The following is a 15,715-nucleotide window of genomic DNA, read 5'->3' on the forward strand; positions in this document are numbered from 1 at the left end:
GGGTATGCGCAGGCGCGGTGGAGAGTAATACAGTAATGTGTGCAGCTGTGTGTTTTGTAGCTCTGTCCTCTCTGCAACATGAGGAAGATATTAGCTGTTCTGGCGGTAACGGTAACCGTGTTTTCTGTCGAGGGGCTCCGTGGCTTGCCGTCCGGTTACTGTGAGGTAATGTTAATATTTTAGTTTTCAGTGTTTGCTATTGTTCTTCTGAAACCTCAGTTCCGCTTTAGACAAAACTTAATTCAAACGTCTCTTGCTCGACTGCTCGTCATTGTCTAACGTTACACACCTGACACAAAGTCACTTAAACTCTGACACATTTGTGACGACCGAAGGAGTACTTTTAGTTTATTCAAATAAAACTTGAGGAAATTTCTCGTAAAATGGATTGGGTGCTAAGGGTTAACCACGTTAAAGTGTATGTTATTAATAATATAAATACTGTTAAATGGTGTCAGATGTAAGCCGAATCGAAGAGTGGAGATATAATGTTATCCACAGGTCTTCAAAAGTAAATTCTATTGTTGTATGTATGTTTTTCTTATAAGACATTAATGAATGTCTTGTTTCTTGAATAGAGTTTGGTTTGACATTACCTACGAAACCTGAACTTAAAGTGATCATTTCGAGGAACCCAGTTTAAAGCAGCACTGCTCTATGATACTTGAGATGATATCCCTGTTTTATTCTCCCCTTTTAACTTCTGGTGTGTATTGTTTGAGCTTTTGAAGAGCTTTATGAAGAACAGAATAATTACTGTCATTTATATAGTCAGGAAAACATCATGGATCCAAGACAGAACCCCAGTTCAAAGAGAAGTATTTCACTCAGACTATGGACCACTTCAACTTTAACAGCATGGGGAACGGGACATTCAGTCAGCGATACCTGATCACAGGTGAGACCTATTTCCCACTTTAAATGGAACAAATACATGAGCAAATAACTTATTGTGTTCCGGTTTTTCCTCTCCTTTAAGATGAGTACTGGAAGAAAGGTTATGGTCCTATTTTCTTCTACACCGGCAATGAGGGAAACATTCTGGAGTTTGCGCTCAACTCTGGTTTCATCACAGAGTTAGCTGCTCAGCAGAGAGCCTTGGTCATATTTGCTGAACATGTAAGAGAACACTGGTGCAAATCATCTCACAGTGCAGGCTAATGCATACAGTATTGCCATTTATGACTACATGTTTGTCGCTCAAACAGTTATGACTGGGTACAGTTTGCAGATCATGTGACAGAGGAAAATGGGAAATGGTTGGTTAAAGTTTGACTCATACAATCAGCTGATTTTCACTCTCCCAACCAACCACCACTGCAAATGTAATCAGTTGGTATGACTATGGAAACTCTTGCTTTTTTAAGGTTAAAATAGAGGCCTTAGAATTTATTTAAATATATTTATCATTTTTACGCAGGTGTATATCAAGCATTCCAATGATACTGTGAAATAAAGTCTCCCCAAGTCTTTAAAAAGTCTAAATCCAATAATCAGGATTTCAGGCGTTAAAAACTGTATTAAATTTGATTGGATTAATGGAGTTAATGTTATTGTATCTCTTTTAAATGTGTTTTTTGGAGAAAAAAAAAAGTGTTGATTATGCTGTAACAACTACAAAATGAAATATGGAACCAGTACATATTTTCCCTCATTATGAAAGCAATTTAAGACCTATTTTATGTTAACCTCAAGAGAAAGCGTTTGATTGGAGGCTGGGAGTGAATGAAATGCAGCACTAAGAAAAGTAAAAAGTCTTAGGCAGATTTATCATTAAATGTATTTAATGTCAATATTTGAGGGAAAAAGAGCAGCAAGATGGGACCTTCTGATATTGAAATATGTGAAACATATGGCTGGGTATTGCATCTCACTGCTATTCTAGTCACCTACCAACCAAAATGTGTCTGTAGCACCGAGGACTCAAAGAACTGAAAGCTGACATCAAATGTCTGCTCAGATCTTGTTTACTCATTCTTTGACCAGATAGTGGGTCAATTAAATACATTTTGGCAAATTAAGACTGCATTTATTTATACCAAGTTCTTCAACATTCAACATTTAACATCTGAGATTGAATTGAGTTTGATTACTACAGGTCAGATTCAAACCCAAGGCTGCTGTAGCAAGGACTCTCGCACCCTGGTACCGACTATATTTCTGCAATAATAATAATAAGTTACAATCTCAGTGTCAGAATTTAGAATAAGAACATCCACTCAAGTATTGTATGAAAGTACAATTTTAAAGTTACTTGTACTCCACTCAATTACATTTTGGAGGCAAGTATCGTACTTTTTGCTCCACTACATTTATTTGATATCTTTAGTTACCAGTTACTTTGCAGATATCCAATTTTAATATAATGAAAGCGACCCGTGGCGTCTATAGATAGAAAGAGCTCATTCGAAGATAATGAAAACACAATGATTCTTATATTCAGCTGATTATACTAATGAAAACATAGCTATAAATATTATATTCCATTTCTGACAATAGATCCTCCTGAATGTTACACACTGGACCTTTTTAAATGTAGTTCCAGAGTTGAAATGATTTTAAATTTAATAATGAAACATTCTCCATCAGCTTATCTAGCCAGAAGCCAGACAGTAGTTTTAGTGCCCTAACAGCGAGTCACATAATAAAGATGACAGGTTGGATCACATCCACATACAAGAGCATGATGTCCCGATGTGGAGCGGGGGTTTACTGCAGCTCTGACATTGCCTGCATTTTGTTTTGAATGTCTTCTTGTCCTCCTCTCCCTCTTCCAGAGGTACTATGGCAAATCTCTGCCGTTTGGCAAAGACTCCTTCAACATCCCTCAGATCGGCCTGCTGACGGTGGAGCAGGCCCTCGCTGACTACGCTGTCATGATCACTGAGCTGAAACAGCAGCTGGCAGCCACTGACTGTCCCGTCATCGTGTTTGGTGGCAGGTAGGATCCACACTGCTGTTAGTGTTGTTAGGCTCCTCAGAAGTTTTTATTTCTTACATAAGTAATCGCTCTGACAGTGGTTGTTTACCTGAAGCTTGAAAATATAACTTACTTTTTGAGTGCCCTTGAAAAAGTGATCTCTTCATAAGTGATAACATAACAAGAGTGGATTGTTAGTGGCAGAGTTTAGATCTCTCACTAATTTGGTATTGAATTTTCCACATACACCAAAAGAAATCATTGTAATATGCAAGTTTACACTCCCCCCCGATTCTTTGAGTCCATTGAACCTTCTGCTTTCTTCAGTTTCTTGATATTTTTTGTCCATGGTGCTCAAATGAATTTTAAAGAAGATGCACAGGGCGCCCCGGAGAGCTAATGTACGGCCCATGTACCGAGGTCTTGCTGTAGTGGCCCAGGGGACTGACGACGTTGTGTACCCCAAAGGGTGACTCACTCATAGCATGCTCCGTTATCAACGGACATGATAGGGTGTTTATGAGCTCGGCCATATTCGATATGTGCTTTCAAGGCGGTTTGTATTTAAGTTAGACTATCAATATTCTATTGAACAATTTTCTTAAGGTTCTATTGCAGATATATATTGCTATTATTTTATTGCCTAGGCCTAACTTGTGGGCTTCAGTAGCTCAGTGTGTAGGGACTTGGCGGAGGGTCGCCGGTTCAAGTCCAACAGACCACAGTATGGAGTAGGGCCGGGCGATAAATCGATTTTATCGATTAATTCGAATTCGTAGTTAAACACGATTTATTTTTAGTTAAAATCGGTTTTCTCTTGAACTTCCACAACACTGGTGCTCCCTTTGGGCTCCCGTAGGTCAGAGTGTGCTGACCCCTCCCCCCGCCTCTCCACAGATACACACAACACGGCAGCAAGCCAGGATGAGCTCGTCCCCAAAAAAGGCACAGTGTCGTCGGTTGTTTGGAACTGGTTTGATTTTGTGGCGTCTGACAGCTATTCTGACACTGAATGTAGTATAATCCTGAAAACCCCTCCAGGGTGAATTCTAGTTGGAAATCAGATGCCACATCTAACAGGAGCTCCATTGTCAGGTTTCAGAAGGTTATCTGAGTCGTTTTGTACTTACAGTATGCTTTCACTTTTATGATGTACTGAATGACTCCATGACAAGTTTCTCTGTATTATTGTTGATAACTAATCCAGTTATTCCTCAGCAGATTTGTTCTAAAATAGAAGATGCACATTATTAGTATTATGTCTTTATATTATGTCCTGTTGTGCTATCTCATCTCCCTGCAGTTATGGTGGAATGCTGTCGGTCTATATGAGACTCAAGTATCCAAACATTGTGGCTGGAGCTCTGGCTGCCAGCGCCCCCATACTGTCCACTGCTGGTCTGGGAGACTCCAGGCAGTTTTTCAGAGATGTTACAGCTGTAAGTGCACAGATCTACTTTTTGTCACCCACCTTGTTATTCAGACTCTACATAAACCTAAAAAAAAGATTCCAGAATATCTGAAAATGTGGCAGCTGTTATATTCCAGGTACTTTTTCGTCCTGAAAGTGTTAGAAGTTTAGTTTAACCGGTACACTATAGCAAATAATTAGTCATTTTACACATTTGTGCAGGTTGGCTTATGATCTTTGTCTGTCTTTCTCAGGATTTTGAGAATGTTGCCCCTGAATGCAGAGATGCAGTAAGAGGAGCTTTCCACCAGCTGAAAGAATTAGCTGAACGGGAAGGTAAATCCTCTAAAGACAAGATGGCCAAAAGAAATATTGGACACTATTATGTTGCTAAGGCAGTAATAACACTTGGATTTTTTTTTATTATATATTATTTCATTTTTAAAGTATATTTTTTGGGGGGCTTTTATTGCCTTTAATTGATAGAGACAGCCGAAGGTAAACAGGAAAGGGGAGTAGAGAGAGGGGATGACACGCTGCAAAGGGCCGCAGGTCGGACTCGAACCCTGGGCCGCTGTAGCAAGGACTCAGCCTCGGTATATGGGTCTCTACTCACTGAGCTAACCGGGCGCCCGACTTGGATTTTTTTTGTTTAATGTCAAGAAATTCTCCTGGCCTCGTGTTGAAATCTGGAAGAAAACTAATAAATATTACATGAAGATGAACTCACTGCTATTGCTCTTACCAGATTATAGCTGCATCCAGTCAGAGTTCTCCCTGTGTAAGCCACCATCATCTGCTCAGGATATCCACCAGCTGAACGGCCTGCTGAGGAACGCCTTCACTCTGATGGCCATGCTGGATTACCCCTACAGCACTCACTTCATGGGCAACATGCCTGCCAACCCCGTAAAGGTACACACAGCTGGAGGGAGGATTTACACCTTCTTTTCATGGTTCCCACAGGTCTTTCGAAGGTTTTTGAATATGAAGGAAAAAAGTTCAACTTAGAAAGCGTTTGAAAAGAGACATGGATCATTGAAAGTGTTGACAGTAGCATTGATAGTTATTGATATTTCTTTTACTTAACTTCAGTAAATAGACTGCGTACCGCTGTCTGCATGTGTCTCTCCCAGTGTTTTCATTCTCAGTGTTGTAACAGGTATTAGCCTTGATCTGTGTCTCAAACTATGTTGCACTGGATCCTTGAATTTGATGTTTAAGAAGATGTGGGAACCCTGTTTCTTTTAAACAGGAAGTCAGTAGTGGTAAAATAGCCAGGTATAATGGACTACAAACCGGCATGTGTCTATGCATGAATCCGGGGAAGTGAACAAGTCACCATTACTGCGCTGGTGTCACCCTGCAATGTGTGCACATTTCAGTTCTACTTTTCCCTTTCTGTGTAATAATACATTTGAAAACTATTTCTAGGAAACCGGGTAGAACCTGTGCAGTTATTAGCTGCTCTACCAGTAGTAGCAAACTTCAACTTTGGAAAAACACTTTATGAAGTCTTTTCTTCATAAAGAGAGTCTCTATTTCTCCATTCTCTGTTTCTGGCTTTTGTCATAAAAAATGTCCAACTACTGTGTAAAAAAAACCACCCCCTCTGTGAGGAGTAATCACATGGGCATTTCAACAGACTCACATTAAGAACACTATCCTGAAATATTGGCATATCTGGACCCCAGATCCAGTCCTCACCTAACATTTTAAGAACCCACTTCTCTTAATTCATAAAAGAGGACCTAACCCTAAACGGACTCTCCTGACTCCCCTTAAACAAGGAAATTATTCATGTTCATTTTGGCATGATGGCGTAACACTTAGAGAACCAATAACTTTACACATCCGAAGACTAGAAGAAAAATCAGTAGAGGGAGTTCCCACATGCAGTACATGTTACCTTACCTGTCTGTAATTTGTAGTCCATTGTAGGTAGGACTGCAATCCCCTTGTTGTCTACCCACACAAGTACAACTAACTGACACAGGTGTTCTGCATTGAGGCTTGCATAATAAATAATATTCTTTGCACAGATTTGAGTGTGCAGATGCTCTTCTGCATTGACTTTGTTAGTCTATAGCTCCTCAGTTAAGTGTGATAAAGGATGAGCAGTGGTTTTAAAAGAAGTCATGGAAATAAAATATGAGCGACAAGTCTGCATGGTATGCCAAAGAAAAACATAGATTATATTCATAGAAATAAAACATAAATATCTGTAAATAGAAATGCAGCCATGGTTATAAATGAGCAGATGTGAGTCCAGATTTGTTTGAACGAGAGATGTATAACTTTGTTTTCAGGTGGCCTGTGAAACCATGCTGAGTGGATCGGACCTGCTCACTAACCTCAGGAACACAGCAGGTACTGGATATGAACTCTTATTTAAAGCAGCCTGGTAAGTGGAATCTAAAACCCTTGCCACTTTGTTTCAGACTGGATTTCATATTATTTGAGAGATTAGTGAATAAAGTTGTGTGGACATAGTGCTCAGATGTATTTCATGTCAGCAGACACTAGAGGGCAGTGGCCAGCTTTAGATTTACTTCTAAGTCCTTGTTCTTTGAGTATACAATGGCGAGCAATTGTTTGGTGGTGTCTGTGTGAACCCAGGGTGCTCTGCCTGTGTTCTCCTGGTGACTGAAGTGTAAAAAGTTCATTTGAAAGAATCCAGAATATTTATGGCCCTAAAAAGAAATAAACTCATAATGGGAGTGAATGGAACTGAAATACAACACACTGTCTACCTGATCTCTGTTACAGCTGATAGACACGTAAGAAACTTCCATATCAAGAAACTTCAGTAACCTCCGCTGATGTTAACACAATGCTATCCTGCAGGGATCGTGTACAACTCTACTGGGCTGCTGACTTGTTTTGACCTGTACAATCTGTATTTGGAGTGTGCTGATCCCACCGGCTGCGGACTGGGCTTTGACAGCCTGGCCTGGGACTACCAGGTACCCCACTAACCACCACTACACGTCAGAGACTAGTATTTGTATGTAACCTGATCAAATTGTCAGTGTATAATCATTTCAGGTTGTCAAGTCTTAGATTTTAGGACTGCGGATTAGTAACGACAGTGACTTCAGGGGCCAGATGTGTAAACACACATTAAAACCTCACACATACTTCAGACCATCATACACCCAATGTAAGAGATAGCTACAGATGAAATGATAAGATAGACATGAAGTAAGTTGAGAGATGAATCCTAATAAAGCATTGTTTATGCATTAGTATTTATAATTGTGCAACATACACAACATTCTTTATCATTCCATCTGATGTTTGATGATGACTGAGATATCAGTGCGATGATGGTTTACAGGTACATGTGATGAGTTAGTGGTATGGGTGCTACAATTAGCCACAGCCCTGTGCAATATAATCAGTTTACTGTTTATTTGCTGTCTTCTTACTGAGAGGTCTAATGAGTGGTGCTACAGGCACGAGTATCGATATGCAAACTGAAGTTTAATAAATTGGACCAAAATAATGTGTATGCATGTTTGTCTGTGTGTACAGTTTGAGTTTTATGCATGGATTTGGTGCTGATAGTAATGTAAAAATGTTTTCCCACCTCTATACCAATACCAATGTGCATTCATACAGGCAGACATTTAATGGATATGTACATTGTATACATAGTACACTACTTGTTTAAGAAAAAAAAAGTTACAATACAGGCATTTTCTGTCAACTTGGACATACAAACTGTCATACTAACACTTACCCTGCCTCTGTTGTGTTTGCAGGCGTGCACAGAGATCGATCTGTGCTATGAGAGCAACAATGTGACAGACATGTTTCCTCCCATGCCCTTCACTGAGAAAGACCGCGAGCTTTACTGCTCCAAGCGCTGGGCTGTGGTTCCACGACCAGACTGGCTCAAAATCCAGTTCTGGGGAGACGGTGAGCTCTCGTTGAGTTTCCTGAGTTAGCACACAAACTGCAAACTTAAGTGCCTGGTTGGCCTATACCAGACCAGGTACACAATTGCTCCAGACAATAGGTGTAGGGATTTGGACAGACACTTACTGTGGGGAAGTTTGGTAACTGTACAGTAATATTAGAATGTATTTTTTTTTTAGCTTACAGATATTTCCAGTGTTAGGCACTGTAGGCCCTCTGCAATGAATGCTTTGTTATTGGTTCTTTCCTGAATATTCCCATATATCTCCACGTGTTTTTGTATCTAATAAGCACTCCCCTTGTGATCAGCCCTCTCCACAGCCAGCAACATCATTTTCTCCAATGGAGATCTGGACCCATGGGCAAATGGAGGGGTAAGATTAAACCAAGTGAGTACACTTCAGTAAACTGAAGTCGCTGCTTTCAGTCTCACTCAATCTCTGCCATTTAGGTGCGCAAGTCCTTGAGCTCATCACTGATAGCGATCAACATTTCTGGAGGAGCCCATCACCTGGACCTGAGGTACAGTGAAATGTTGGCCCCTGGAGACCCATTCATTTCTTTTTTTTTCCTGAACTCCCAAAGCAAACATGTAAGCTGACATTTGTCATTTTCTGCAGAGGATCTAATGATGCTGATCCAGTGTCAGTAGTCAGGGCCAGGAAGACAGAAGCAGACCTCATCGCACAGTGGGTGAAGATGGAGAGGACCAGATTAAGGCAGTCATCTTAAAGCACTTTGTTTCAGGACTGGAAATGCATAAATCTAGTTATTTCCTGTCAGATCATAAATCAAATAGTTTGACACCACTGTAGCACAATTCAGGTTCACTTCAAACAAGGGCTGTCACGATCGATTTACTCTACACAACAATAATTCACAGTAACGACATTATTTTGGCAAATGAATTACACCGATCAGCCATAAGATTGTGAGCACTGATTATCTGGTTATCATGGCTCCTGTCAGTGGGTGGGATATATTAGACAGTGAAGGTCGGCCCGTGTGGTCCGATCCAACAGACGAGCTACTGTAGCTCAAACTGCTGAAACAGTTAATGCTGGTTCGGACAGAAAGGGGTCAGAACACAGTGCAGAGCAGTTTGTTGGTATGGGGCTGCAGAACATTCTGACCACCAGGTGCTAACAATGTTATGGCTGATCGGTGTACTCTCACTGTGTTAAGATACATTACTGCCACCTACTATGTTGGAGTTTGAACCACAATGTGAGAACAGAATTTAAATTATTTACAAAGTCATTATTTAATTTTATACCATGATTATCATCAATATCGGTATATTGTGACAGCCCTACTTCAAAGTTGTACAGGAAATATTGGAGTCGATATTGTATTCCACTCTGCACACCAGCTGTAGTCAGTGGGTATAGAATGTGTTTATCACTTTTCACCTCAAACAGTTTGGCTAAAAATGGAAAAAGTGCGCTATAAGGATTTTTTGAAAGTATTTAAAAAGCCTTGCATTGTCCAACCAGCAGATCAGAAAGATGTTCCCATTACAATCGTGGAATATCTGTCCACAGCCGCCATTTTGATAGTAGGGTACATACAGGTGTTACCAGTGATACAGATTAAGGTTCAGTTCCACTCAGGTCAAACAGAGTGAGGGTGCTGCTATTGTGCATGTTGGCTCACTGTAAAGGCTCTGCTACACTAAATGGAATGGAGTCTTAATTAGCATCATTGGTAACACCTGTGTGTACCCTGCTATTTCATGTCAAAATGACATGAAATGATAAAGGTCTATAATCTTGGCTCAAGTCATTTTTGGCAAGTGAATTGCAATTCCAGCTCTACGGTGTAGAGCTTTTTAGTATTGGTACAGTGTGGATTTGGGTCAAAGGAATATTTAAATAAAAGTAACAATAGTATGTCAAATCATGTAGAAACACACAGAATGTGGTGAGGGCCCCAGAAACCAAAACCTCCCACACTTGGCCTTTGGTTAGAAGAGCCATGGAGTCCAAATACTATAGAGTATTATTTCAACAGTATAATATAAAATAGAAAATTACATTTACTCACAATGGTTACTGTACCACTGTTTTCCAATCCTCACAGACCACTTGTATGTATTTGAATTCTACTGTCTACACTACCCGTCTGCCTCACGCTGCCAGCTATGCCATGGCGCTCCTTGCAAGGGCTTCACTGACCTCACTGTATTCCTAGGACATCAAAAGCAAAACCATTTACGTACCACCACCATCTAGACTTGCTTTGTTTTATGACTCAATGATCAACAAAAATGTGTTTGTTCAATAAAATCTCTTTAATGTCTACATTTACAAAATTAAAGCCGATCCAGCGTTTATCATACACCAGGTGACATCAACAATACATTTTGTATGTTTGAGAAAGTGTGTGACATAAATTAAAAAGCAAACAAATTGAATAAATGCCCACCACCCACTAACATGGCTGGTTTTGAGTAGAAATGAATTCAAGATGATCGTTCAGATAGAAACCTACAAACTTTTACAGCTATCTTCTAATTACAGCAAATCTAACACAATGTGGGTCTACAACCAGAGTTCATATGTAATTGCAACAGTTTCTGTAATAGATGTACTCTGAAATTCCAAAATGTTTCAACCATTTGTAGTATGACTATTAACAAAGATCATTTTGCCCAAAAAAATTATATAAAATGGCAGTATGTTGCAAACTTTTAAATCCCTGGAAAAACTAACTCAGTATCCCATAATAATAAGTAATGGGGCCTCCCATCCCCAATTACAACAGCTGCTCCAAGATAGAGCTCCAGGCTCTGAACTCCTCAAATACATGATAATTACAGCTGTATTTGTCTTGCACTGTAGTCTAAATAAGGTTTATAGTACACCAAGTACACTTAAAATTCTGGTGGTGTCACTGCAAATAAATGTATGCCAACAGAATGAAAAAACTCTGGTTCCTTATTGTCACAGCTGTGTGTGTGCAGTCGGCTCAGTGGTTGCAGCTAAAATAGAAGGAAATCAGTCTTTAAAACCCACACTGGTGAAACTCATCAAAAGCACTCAATATCCTTTTTTTTGTTTTTCCTGAAAGAGTGGCTTTGGAGAAATGGCTTTTCATCGTTAAAACCCCAAACAAATTGGAACACCAGGGTTGATTACATGTTCAGTACATCTTTGGCTTAGGAATTCTGCTGAAATGCATCCAGGGAGGGATCCCACAGAGCCCTTAAAGGCAGGACAGAGACAGACGCACGCACACACACTATGTAAAGTTGCTTTGAGGGACTGCATGAAATATTAACCCTTATTTCATTGTACTACCTACTGTAAAAACAGTGTAAACACTGAAATGATCACAATGACCGTATGCTGTAGCAAATCAGCAACATATACATGGAGAGTTAGCTTGAATGGAAAGTAACAGACAGTTAACAGTTTTGAATGTTGAAGGCACACGTGAGACAAACACCAAGGAAGAAAAAAAACCATACAAGTTTCAATGGTCTCAATACAAATTGATAAAGTTCTTAAAAACAAAAAGGTAGTGGAGCTATGATGTAAACTAGTAATATTTACAGGAATGGCTGCTCTGAAGCTCCTGCTACTACAGAAACTAAACAAATGCACAAGGAGAGCTCACTGCATTAAGATGGCTGCAATTAGACCTTTAAATATACACTACAAATCAATATATTATGCTAAATGTATATTTCAAATCTCACTATTAATTTCTCACTTGAAAACTAATGTACTCTACACCTTACCAAGGAAAATGTGAAAGAAATAGAACATTCTGAAACAATCAGCTGCTCAAAAACAAAAACATCAAAGACGCAAAGAACCCATTACTGTTCTCATTTAACAAAAGCTTCACAGTTCATTAGTAAATCTGCTGCTGGGCAACAACTGGAAGCAGACCAAGGTCATCTGAGTCCCAAGTACACACTAATGCTGCATTCATGTCATATGGGGATAAACGGGTTGAAAGGAGAGCCAGTTCCACCAACCACATAAATCACTTAAAAGTAGGGATTGATTAATAGGTTTTTTTCAGAGCCAATACAGATTATTAATAATCAAGGATACTTTGAACTAATTGGAACTAATACTACATTTGCAGTAAAAATTCAAATTACCATGGCATAATTTAGAATAACCAGCGGTGGCATGGAAGTATGCAAGTACGACTTTGGCATAAAATGGAAATACTCAAGTAAAGTACAAGTTCTTCAGCCAAAGTAGAACTTTAATAATTTACCTGCAATCACATAACTAAAAGATACCGATACTTGAAAAAGTGCTTAATATCAAATTTGATGAATCGGTCTATCCCTACTTAAAGGTATGTCTTAAAGAGTAAAATTTGTGGTATCGGGCATATTTTACGAAGACAATCATAGGCCACTGGGACAACTTTTGGTTACCAGTTTGCAAAAAATCCATTCAGTACGGTACCCTCCTTCATATGGAGCCATGAGTTTTCACTATCATCATCGGTCTAGCTATACAGATGATGCCTATTACTTTTACTGAAAGCCAACTCAAAGTCTTTTTGTGTTGATGTTAGCGGCCCCTGTGGACAGCAGCAGTAGTGCTCCTACTGCCTTGTTTCACATTTCCAGTATGACATGAATGCTGCGTGGGACAGCAAATATAGAGACTGAGGGCTCTTGCCCCATCAGGAAGGTAAACAATTGCAAAAGCTTTATTTCCTGGTTTCAAGCAGAGGAGAGGCGCCATCTGAGAATAGATCTAGCTAGAGCACTTCCACTATATTACACACAGTGTGGTTAGGAATAAGCTTTCCTTGTATCCCTGCAAGAGTCAAACCCCTGTGCAGAGTGCTCAGGTTGTAGGCGCAGTAGGCAGGAGTTGGGTTCAGTTCAGGCAGCTGGTGGCTGCTGTCAACATTTTGCTACAAAAAGGCTACCAGCCAGCTGTCACTCCCAGGGTCAGGCCACCAGGGCAGACACAGGCTTTGTTTCATAATGGGTTAAATGCTGTTTTACTGTAATAGGAATACAATGCAGGGATGAGACTTGAAAGGGAGATGATAAGAAATACAGTGAGCACAACTGTAACCAAAATAAGCTACAAGCAGCTTTCAAACACCTGTATCAGCCCAACTCCTCCTCATTCACATAATGTGATTAAGACATCTTTGATTCAAGTTACAATCAGGTTTTTCTTTAATGCGGATGACAGAAACCTTCCTCTGCTTCTCCAGCATACACTGTACCAGTGAAAACATGAAAACAGTCCAATAAATAAACAAGGCGTATCCACAAACTCAGCAAGGCTGTCATTTTCCCATGGCTATTAGCACACAGCAAACAGTTGATTCAATCAGTAAAAAAGGAGGATTTTTCCCTCTGTGTTCAGATTAACATTCAGTTACTGAGACCGCAGACAAAGGAATTATCTTGGTATTAGACCAACCCTGAGATGTTTGCTGTGTGTTCATGCAGTTTTACCTGCCATTTGCATTCTTGTGTGTGTCATGCAGTGGAAGGCCATATAGGCAGAGGATGAGCTTCAGTGTTGAAGACATACTGGTCTAGGCTGATGAGGTTGGGGTCGTCTGAGAAGAGCAGGTACAGATATTTCAGGGTCTCTCCCAGGAAGAAGCTCTCCATCTTGTCTCGGGGGCTTGGGTAGTCTGGGTCACGTACATTATTGATGGAGGTGTAGCCACCGGAGGAAACCTGAGGCCAAACACACACATTGTCAGCATTAACACAATCCACTCGCAATATTTTAGAACACAAAAGGAGTTTTTTGCTTACCCTACATCAGGGTTGCAAAATGTTTAACTACTAACACAGAAGATGTGAATGAACAGCCGCAGCAGTAGTAGTTAGAATAAAATGCCTTTACACATTCTTCAAGAGAGAAGGATATTTGTAAGGAAATACATTGGGGTTTGGTAGTTTTAAAGCTTTTCCCTTGACAAGATGATTAAAGTAAAGAAGTTTTTCAGAAGGTATATTTAACAAATGTATGACTGGCTGCTTATATAATAACACACTGGACTAGACTTTCTGTGAGCTATTAAAAAAACAGGAAAAATAAAGACTCAAGCAGAAAGACACTGAGGCAATCAGTGCAGTAAAAATACGATACGGTTAGAGAGCTCTGCACTGAAACTGAAACGCAGCCTGATTCACAACCATGACCCAACCTGGATGAACCCAACTGGTTCTGCCAAATCTGAAACCTGAACCAGATACCAAACCAGAGGATGCAATAATTGTTTTACCCAATTTTTTTTTACGCATGAGTGAAGGAACTGTTTTGCAATAGACTGGCAAGCTCTCTTTTCCCAGCCTGAACAGTTTTTTTTTTTTAGCCATTATTGCCTTCATTTGATAGAGACAGCTGAAGACAGACAGGAAAGGGGGGCAGAGAGAGAGGGGATGACACGCAGCAAATGGCCGCAGGTCGAATTCGAACGGTGGGCCGCTGCAGCCTCAGTACATGGGTCGCCAGCTCTACCCACTGAGCTAACCAGGCACCCTACACTCTATGCAACAGAATGTTCTGCAATCTGCAACCAAATACTTTGTCAGGACCTGTTTGGTTTAGGCTGGGCAGGCAGGTCAATAGTAGGGGCTCAAGAAAATATTGCCACCCAAGTGAGTAGGGATGTCGGGGGGAGTGATGTCCTACTGAAGTGTTTTTACCCCCAATCCCCAACCCCCAACCCCCATTCAAGAAGCTTGTAAAAATGCCATCCGCGATAAGATGGCAAGATTATAAATGCAGGTCACAGTAGAAAATTCCAGTCCGAGAGGATTACAACAAAATGTCCATTACTATAAACAGGTCACACAGGCTGTGGCAGCCCAAGCCAGTTCCTCCACACCAAACCATGTCGTCATAGACCTTGCCTTGTGCACAGGGTCAGAGCCAAACTGGAATAGCAAAGGGCCTTCCCGAACCTGTCCCCACAGAGTTGGAAGCACCCAATTGGCTACAATGTCTTCGTGTCCTGTAGCCTTAAAAAGACTCTTCACTGGACCTAAGGGGCCAAGCCCAAACTGTAAAAAGCACATTCTTTATACCACTCCAGCTGCTGATGTGAGGCTTGCATGCAGCTGCTTGACCATGGAAACGTATTTCATGAAGCTCTTGGTGCACAGTTTGTTTGCTGATGTTGCTTCCAGAGGCAGTTAACTCTGTAGTGATTGAACCCATTTTTATGTGCTACATGCTTCAGCCTCACTCTGAGTTTGCGTGGTCTACCAACACTACTACCACTGAGCTGCTGATGCTCCAACCACTTAATAGCACTGAGAGGTGAGTTATGCACCTGTTAGCAATGGGTGTAGCTCAAACACCTGAACTCAGTAATACATATGTTTGCCCACTGACTTTAGGCCCTGTAGTGTACTTTCCATGTGGTATAAACTGATGATGATGACAGATGTTACCAAGCTTTATCCTGTGAGGTACCAGCTGTGCATTAGACAACAGACC

General features: G+C 40.5%; 2 protein-coding genes across 2 annotated transcripts in view; one reads left to right on the top strand and one right to left on the bottom strand.

Annotated features, from left to right (window-relative positions):
- On the top strand, nucleotides 1-10,574 carry dpp7 (dipeptidyl-peptidase 7). Its single transcript, XM_051422331.1, has 13 exons — nucleotides 1-165; nucleotides 772-898; nucleotides 980-1,119; nucleotides 2,778-2,941; nucleotides 4,224-4,359; nucleotides 4,586-4,667; nucleotides 5,080-5,246; nucleotides 6,641-6,701; nucleotides 7,179-7,297; nucleotides 8,099-8,255; nucleotides 8,565-8,629; nucleotides 8,707-8,777; nucleotides 8,876-10,574. The coding sequence occupies exons 1-13, from the start codon at nucleotides 79-81 to the stop codon at nucleotides 8,985-8,987; spliced, it is 1,488 nt and encodes a 495-aa protein (XP_051278291.1). The 5' UTR covers nucleotides 1-78; the 3' UTR covers nucleotides 8,988-10,574.
- The window catches only part of man1b1b (mannosidase, alpha, class 1B, member 1b), an 18,712-nt gene continuing 13,526 nt past the window's right edge, over nucleotides 10,530-15,715 (bottom strand). Inside the window, exon 15 of the mRNA XM_051422307.1 lies at nucleotides 10,530-13,941. Coding sequence (XP_051278267.1) covers nucleotides 13,735-13,941 — 207 coding nt within the window. The 3' untranslated portion in view covers nucleotides 10,530-13,734. The remainder of the gene's footprint in view (nucleotides 13,942-15,715) is intronic.

This window comes from Dicentrarchus labrax, unplaced genomic scaffold, assembly GCF_905237075.1.
Source record: "Dicentrarchus labrax unplaced genomic scaffold, dlabrax2021, whole genome shotgun sequence".
In the NCBI taxonomy this organism is placed as follows: Eukaryota; Metazoa; Chordata; class Actinopteri; family Moronidae; genus Dicentrarchus; species Dicentrarchus labrax.